This window comes from Corvus brachyrhynchos, unplaced genomic scaffold (assembly GCF_000691975.1).
Source record: "Corvus brachyrhynchos isolate BGI_N302 unplaced genomic scaffold, ASM69197v1 scaffold142, whole genome shotgun sequence".
Classification (NCBI taxonomy): Eukaryota; Metazoa; Chordata; class Aves; order Passeriformes; family Corvidae; genus Corvus; species Corvus brachyrhynchos.
In genome coordinates, this window is record NW_008237226.1 from 938,796 (window position 1) to 947,393 (window position 8,598).

Below are 8,598 nucleotides of genomic sequence, written 5' to 3' on the forward strand. Positions count from 1 at the left end.
GGGGTGTCCGGGCCGCCCCGCCCCGCTCCGGCCGCTGCCCCGGCCCTGCTGCGATGGTGCGGCCGCCCGGGACTCTTCGGTGCGGGGGTGGCCTTTGGGCATGGGGGGCTTAGTGAGAGATCCATGGGCTGAGCGAAACGCCTCGCATCAGGCTGCCGGCAGCACCGCAAGGAGCCGTGCGTGTGTCCAGGGGAGCCCCGCACCGGGGCTCAGCGTTCCCTGTCGTACTGCTGGCATTCTAGCACTTGACTGATGGGGAGACTTTCCCTCTTCTCCGTCGTGCTACTGAAACAAAAATCGCCAGCCACGTAGCATCCCCACTGGTTTTTGAAAGGGATAGGGTGACATCAGCCTGCAATTGCGCGTGGCTGGTCTCTGAAGGAGAGGACAGTAATACACAGATACAGCAACATCATGCTTTGGGTATTATGCAGTTGCACATGCTTCCTGAACCATGGCAGGGTGCTGCTGTTGGTACGGTACATTTGCTGTAGTTAATTTACAGTAAATACAGCATACCAATAACAACATGCTGTTACAGTTCTGGAGAACACATAAACGAAGAGCAAGTCAGGTATCTTTGCCTTGCTAAAATGCACATGATGGTATGGCACAGCCAATACTCAGGGAGTTAAAGTTGTGACTGACTGTAGTGTGCCACAGGCTGAAATTTTTCTAAATGCGTGATGCAATGAGGGAAAAAAAGCAGAATTTCAACCAACCAATGTACTTAAAACTTGACTGTATCCTGGTTTAGCTCTTTACTTTGTTAAACTTGATAGCAGCCAGAAGCAAATGTACCTAACTCTTCTTACAAGAGAGATATGAACACAGGGAAGGGTATGGCTCCCTACCAATGCGCCATTATCTGCAGTGTCAGGAGCACATCAAGGTGTCTTCAAGCACATCAATAAAGGATGAAGTCTTAAGTACAGTTTTGCAGAACTAGGTTCTGTACTTTAGTCTTCATGCTGTACTTACTCTTTTCCTGCTTCTGGGTGGTGCATGGAACTTTGGGAAGATGGTGGTGTAAGGACTATGTACGTGAGCTCACATTCAATAGTGACTGCATTTTTATTGGATGAGCATTTATTTGAGACAAAGTAGTGTTTAGCTCACATTAATTAAAGATTAATTTTCAGAACTATACTTAGATCTGTCGAGTATATGGGGCAGCAACAGAGTACTGTTGCTTTTGTTAAGTAGACTTGGTGCCTTCTATCAGCACTAGACGCATAATTAATTAACCAGCTTTGATCTTTCAGCATAGAGAAAGGATAATGTTGAAGCACATTGATAATCCTAAAAAAAAAAGCTTTTCTTGTACAAAGACTCTCTAGGATTTGTTGTTCAGGCAGGGCCAGGGACCGCAAGGTGGAACACTGTGGTCCCCAGATGTTCCCTGGTACCAGGTTGCTAATTAAGCATCTGAAATGTCTTTGGCAGGGAGCTCCCTACATGGGGTATAGACTTGTGGTACCCTAGTTAGACTGCATCAGAGGGGTCTCTGCAGATACTCCTGGTACATGTTGTGTGACTTGATCTAGCATGGGGATTTGGGGCCTTCTTCAATTTGGGATGAAAGTTAGGGAAGGGGGAAATGATGGCTGATTTCTGTTAAACTAATTGCTTTTTCAGTTATTGTGGTCACTGACAGAGAACAGATAAGTCGTGTTTTTTGGGTTTGGGGTTTTTTTCTACCATGAAAGTATTTGCCTTCTGAAGAAGGAATACCTTCTGCCAAATAAAAAATAATGAATAGGTATTACTTTTGAATTTTTGGTAATGGTTTGAGGAAGTGTTAAACTTGTTTTCAAACCCCTGTCATCTGACTCCAAATGGATGGTCTTTTCTAATGTAGAGATTGGGTGTTTGGGTTTTCTCTGGCTCTCAGAACTGGCATGTAAACTAAAGGAGACTGACCTGGTACCTTTCCTTCTCTGTGTTTTGCACACCTTTCCAGGACGGTGTTAAAGCTTGCTCTTTTCAGCTATTTTTTTTTCCTGAAGTAAAAGATCATGAAGTAAAGATCTCTGTTAAAAGCAATCATGACTATTCATGTCCAGTGACTCTTCTTGCACAGGGTTTCATCTCTAAGGAGGGCCACCAGCAGATGTTGAGAGTTAAGGTAATTTAGATAACGATTGTAGGGAATGTCTTTGACTATTTGAGTTTTAAGGACTTAGTAGGTTGGAAGATATGCCTGAGTTACAGTGTTCAATAGCCCCTGATCAGGATTTTGTGTCATGTAATTATTTAGTGGTTGTGAATGACCCTACCAGAGGTGCCAAATATCCCCTAAAGGTAAGCTGGTCCCTATAGTCCTTACTCTTCAAGGACAGGACCAAGCCCTGTCTCACTGCACATTTGAGTACTTGCTGCAGAATGACTAGTGAGCTTGTATTTAAGCTTTCTTAAGTTAATTCACTTAGGGTTAATACAGGCACAAGGATTTGGAACAAGTATACCATGTAACATCTGTTCAGTGTGCCAATCAATCCTTTTCCTTAGGTGTAGCCCTGTTCTTGTCATGTGTGTTTAGAAAAAAAACCCAGCAAAATGTAAGTGATAGAGAAAACTGATGTTATGTGGGGGCAAAGAGGAGCAAAGGGGAATATATGCCCTGTCTTGGATATGATTCTCTTCTGACTTTTTTTTTTTTCAGTCTAGTGAATGACTTGCTGCAGTACAGGGCAGTCACTCTGATTTTCTTCTGCATTGACTTCCACCCTCTGTAGCAGCTGTTGGAGAGACGAAACAGACAAAACTTGCCTCTGTCAAATATCGGTGTCTCTTTCCAATTAAGGATGAAACACTTCTATCTGGAAGGAGATTGACAAGTTAGCTTAGACCTGGAAGCTTGGCAACCTTTACATCTCTTCCCACTTTCATGTTTAGCAAAGAAAGAGCGTGGTTACTAGCTTATTTACAATGTGGCATTCAGATTCACAAAGAAAAATTAAGTAGTCCCTGAACCACTTCTAAATCAGGAGTTCATTAATGTCATTAGAAGTCGAGTTCTGTTTTTGGAATATTTCTTGAAGCCGGGCACTTCCATGTTTTCTCCTAATGACTTAAAGTACAAACTAGAATTGTGTTACAGACCTTGAGAGCATCTGAATTTCTGATGCTTTCAGTACTGTAGTATGAGAACCCTTTTTCAGACGTTCTGTAGAAAAGAGATTTAATTTGAGACAAAAAATATCCCTTGATCTAAGTGTTCTGTTCTTTAGCTTGTCATGCTAAGACTGTGTGAAACAATTTTAAGTGTTAAAGACTCTTCTTATTATTCCAGCATATGAGAAAACAACAGTTACACCATCTGTGTGCACATCTATACTATAGTTGAGCATCCTCTGTGCATAAATAGTGTTAAAAAATGTCTTGCTCCATGGAAGTGTTCTGTTGTGTTGGTTTGGGTTTTTTTGCCTTCATATTGTGGAATAAATAGATGACATTTGTTTATAAAGCTGTGTCCACCATGGACAGGTAATGGTAGAGAGCATTAATAGACATCCCGTAGGCTGAACAAGCAGGTTCAGCAAGTAGGGAATGATGTGCCCTTTCCCTAGTATTTATTGGTAGGACTTTGAACAGCCATCAGCAACTATGGGATTGTTCTTAGAGTGTGGACCAGTCTCATTTATGTGTCTTTTAACTGACTGATATGGAGAAGCTAAGAATGAAGGAATTATTCTGCCCAAATAACTTGTGACATCTGCTCTGTTGTCAGGGAAGGAATATTGGATGCAATCCTATTTATGTGTTAATTGGCTCTCATTATCATTCCATCTGTAAGCTATTCATATTTTGAATAAAGTACATACTTGCATGGTAAGAATTAACATGACTAGAATTATTTATCAGAAAGTTAGTGTTTATAAAATTGTTCATTCCTAAAATAACCAAAGGACAGAAGATGGAGAGGCAGGCTACTTGTAACAATACTGTAAGATGGAGAGGCAGGCTACTTGTAACAATACTGTAATGCTCATCCTGCATCAACTTCCTCCAGTGGGACAGGCAGTGTCTTATCTTGGCTCAGCAAAGTCACTGGGGTCTTCCTGTTTTGTGGGTGTGGGGGTTTTTTTTCTAATTTATTTTGCTTTTGTTTGGTTGGTTTGTCAGGCTTTTTGGGGTTTTTTTTGTTTTTTTTTTTGACAGGGTTTTTATTTGTTTTATTTTTTCCTTAATAATTAGGTTGAGTATTGTCATCCAGGTATTTTTTGTAAAGCTAACTTGCAGTGCACGACTGCAGTATATGAAGAGACTTGATATTAGGGCCAAAATGGAAGAACCTAAATGTTCTTCCCTTGACTCGCTCTGTTTTGAAGTAATAGAGGGACTGGGACCATAATGAGAGTTTGTGATTACTGTGGAAGTCAATTGCTCTGGCAGTAGGTATTGTCCTGACCCTCAGACTTCTGTGTGAGTATCTGGTGCATTCATGAAATCATAGTAACTTATTGCCTGTATGCTAATGACTATAATGTTATCAAGGCAGTGTCCAGAAGCTCCTCCAATGGCATCATAGGCTGTAGCAATTCCCCAGGGGTATCTCAGTGCCCTTCCATTCTTGGCAGACTGGTGCTCGGGATGAGTCATCTGACCTGTTGTGTGTTATGCTTACCTGGACTGTGTACATCCAAATCAAAATTGCCCCACCAGGCCCCCTTTAGCCTTCTAGATGTTACTTGCGGATGTTAATCAGTTGCCTAAGACAAGTATCTTCTTTGATATCAAGACTTGATGGTTTAGTTGTCCTGCAGAATGACTTTATATATAGGATGAGGTAAATCTCAGTCAGCTGTTCCCACAACACAGTCCTTTTCACAGGAGTAGGCATGTGGCAGCGTACTGGAAAACATGTCATTTCCAGGAGCTGGTCGTTTGACACAGGTCAGTTTAATGTAAGTGAGCAAATTCCCCTCTGTGTAAGGAGTGAGCAAGTACTGCTCTCTTATCGTGGCTCCCTTTCTTAAATTTGTCTCTGAACTGGTGGTAGCTTTGGACCTTTCAAGACTGAAGTATCTCTTTGTCTTGATATGTCTAAAATGCTGCTGGAAGTAGTCCAGAGCACAGACACCTAAAACTTTGCTCTTTTCAAAATAGTAGTGGAGTGTAGCCTTTCTTGCTCCTTTGGGGGATGTCAGCCTGCTGTTGCTGGTCAAAGATGCCATGGGATTTTTTTGTCATGCATCAGGATTGACTGAGATAGTGGAGTCTCAGACAAGGTGTCTAGACTTCAGTCAAATTTGGACAGTAAAATACAGATTCAAATGTCTTTGGTCTAGGGATTTCAGCCTTGAAATTTTTGATATGGACTTTGTTCTGTTCTGTATAGGTGTGAGAGAAGAAACCTTTCTGAAAATAGTCTCAGTTGAAGAATACAGTAGTGGGACAAAAAAGGAGAGGGAGTAGTGAGAATAATGCTTCTAACCTTGTGTTGCTAAAGGCCAGTGGTGCACATGGCTTGATGGTGTAGTTAGAAGACTTACTTTTAAATATGCACAGAACATTATGGTATTTAAATTCATGAGGAGTTTGATGTTCAGAAGACCAAAGTCTGCAGCCCCAAAGCTTCATTGCCCTTGAATAAGCATCCACACTTCCTTTGTACAGACATGATGACACTGTGGCAGGAGAGGTTCACCATGTGCAAACACTTGGCTTAAATTGAGGTCTGCCTCTGTTCTCTCTTAGTAAAATACTTCATTTTCTGAGCTCAGTTTGTAACTGATCCAGAGCCGTTACTTGCATTTGTGCTGCTGTGTAGCATTTCGTGCAGCTCAGTGACTTGATGCTTCTGTGGTGCAAGCAAGTTGCATGCAAGTGCTGTCTCCTTAGAAGAGGCTGGCTTTTTGCAGGAGTTAAATATTATTTGGCCTGCTTTTAAATATTGAATTGCATCTTGAGCACAGAAACAAAATCCTAAACACTTCTCTTAGTCTATGTGAGTTGTCATTTTGATTTTTATGCTTTCCCATAGTGAGACAGGGGAAGATCTTATCATTTCTCATGAAAAGAGTTTGTTTTATTTTGATACCTTGGATATGTCTAGCCTTAGTTTTAACAAATAATCACAGAAGTCATATCTTCTTCATAGAATAAATGATTAATGGACAGAAAAGAGTGAAGAAAGTCAAATCATGGTGGATATATGAACTAAATTTGAGCTTTCCTCGTGTCGTTTCTCAAGTCATTCTAGCTGCTTTTATTAAAAGGCATGTGGTGGGGATGGTCTTACTGTAATGAAATTCATTATGCACTTCAACAAAATAAAAAACAGATCATCTGAATTTTGGATTCTCTGAAACTGGCAAAGCTCTATGCAAAACTAGAATGATCTAGTCAAGGCCACAGAAGCGTGGTGGCATCTTCAGTCTTTGTTCTGCTTTAATAAACCAAAAAAGCATCAACTTTGAAGTAGAAAAGGAAATAGTGCAAAAGTTCTCTTAGAACATACGCTGTACCTGAGTGCCCAGTTTGACTTCCCAGTGGCTGCACCCACAATTCAGCATGGGTATTGCAGACCTTTGCCAGGCAGAAGCAATGCAGGGGTCCAGTTGTCATTGTGCCCATGGCATGATGCTGACTCTTTAGTATGGGGGTGAGGTGGTGTTAGTTGGTCTTGTTCTGCCACTTTAGTTCGACTCATCTGTTTTAAAAGCAAAGCAAAATGGAAGCAGCTTTGTTAAAAAAAATAAAAAAAAAACGAAAAAAAATCATTATTGTTTTTGATACTGTACAAAGTAAATTTTTTTGTTGATGCTGTTAAGTCTAGGTAAAGCCTCAGAGCTCTAGAATGACATTTTTCTGAAGTTAAATGCAGGAAAACAGGTTTTTTTCCCTGGCATTGGTGATGTCAGTTTGCCTTGGAACTGAAGACATGAGACTAGAGCACTTCTCATCTCTGGATGTCAAGTGGTAGGGCTGCCCTTCTGATGGTTGTGTTCTTGGTGGTCAGGCTTGGATATCAAGGGCCCATGAAATGTTGACTATTACTGATTGTCACAGCTAAGAAAACAGCTAAACCAAGAGAAACTAGTGTACTTAGGCATTTGTTCACAAGCTTGTTACTATCTCCAGTATCTTCTCTCATTTTTCTGGGTAAATTGCAATCCTGTATTTATCTGTATGGGTAAGCACTCAGTAGTGTTACATGGTCGCTTATGGTTCAGATGCTGGGGTGCCTTTTATGTTTTAAACTTAGAGCTCTGCTCTAAGCTGCTTGTCTGCCCTTTAGTGATGATTTTCCTACAATACCCTTACAGACTTTCTGTGGGCTTCTTTCCCTGTCCTCTTGTTCTGCATTGTGAGGTGATGCAGGCAGTACTTAAGAGTGCTCAAATTTTAGGAGAAATTTGGGGTGGGTGCACTGTTTCTTCCTTTCTCCTCCCTGCATTTCCTTCCTTCACAACCCACAATTGCACAGGGAACCATGGTAGTGCTTTTTTCTTTTTTTTACAACACGGAACTTTCTGATCTGATGGTGCCTTTGAGTGATTGCTTTCATTCTGCTAACAGGTTATATTTGCCTCTGTTAAGTCATGAGCTTTTTCAAGGGTTAGCTGAAACAGGTTGCGGTATCTGTGAGTAAAAGCTTCTCAAGTTGTGTCTGATGCAGTAACAGAAATGTAAAGTTAAAGGGCAGAGGAGTAGGTGGATGTGTCCTTTAGTCTTGATCTTCTCTTGTTTATTTTGACAATGCACATGAATCAAGTTACTGGAGTGGAGAGAACAACTTTACTATTTTTTTTTCAGCTGAAATAGCTAGAAGCTCTCAGTTGCCATGTCCATAAACTAACTTCTTTCTCTCTTCATTTGCAGTTACGCTGTCTCACATCACACAGCTGGTTCTGAGTCACAACAAGCTTACAAGTAAGTATATTCCTGGTTTTGGACTTCATTGCAGGCAGTTAAGTAATATGGAAAAGCTGACACTGCTAGTTTGATTTAGAGTACAATGTCACTATTAAGAGTGATGCTTCTTGGTTAGTACTTCATTAAAAGTGAAGAGATGGAGGGTGTGACTTAGCAGCCATTTTCAATACAGCTTCAATACAGACCTGCAATGTACTGGAAGATCTGTAATTCTCAGTCTTGTAACCAGTTCAGTCAGAAATCCACTTCCTACCATGACTCTGAAGTCTTTATGTTAAGGTGAGGACTTTTGAAATCTCTTTAGTTGTATCAGAAACAATACAGTTTGCATTTTAGTGAATGGATAATGAATTTGGCTGAAGCAAAGCAATTACAACTCCAGTGCATTATATCTATAACCAAACATGTATGAGCAAGGCCAACTGAATGTAAGCATAGGTGTGGAAGTCAAGTAGCCTATTTCTGTCCAAACAAAAGCTGTCTCTTAGTCATACTGCACACACCACCTTCAGCTTGTGGACCCTGCTTCCCACAGTAAAGAAGCCCCTAAGTGAGGTGTTGGCAAATAGCATGTTGAGAACATAAATATGAGACTTAACTTGGCGGAGGCAGATATCAGACTGACTTTTGCAAGGCAAAAGTTTTTGTGGGTTTGGGGGTTGTTTGTTCTTTGTTTGTGTGGTTTATCTACCAGTATCTTGTGCAAACATTCCT

General features: G+C 40.9%; 1 protein-coding gene across 1 annotated transcript in view; it reads left to right on the top strand.

The window, feature by feature from the left end:
* Window positions 1-7,808: 7,808 nt before the first annotated feature.
* RSU1 (Ras suppressor protein 1) overlaps window positions 7,809-8,598 on the top strand; it is a gene marked incomplete at its 5' end in the record, with an annotated part of 96,141 nt that continues 95,351 nt past the window's right edge. Inside the window, one exon of the mRNA XM_017729220.1 lies at window positions 7,809-7,881. Coding sequence (XP_017584709.1) covers window positions 7,809-7,881 — 73 coding nt within the window. The remainder of the gene's footprint in view (window positions 7,882-8,598) is intronic.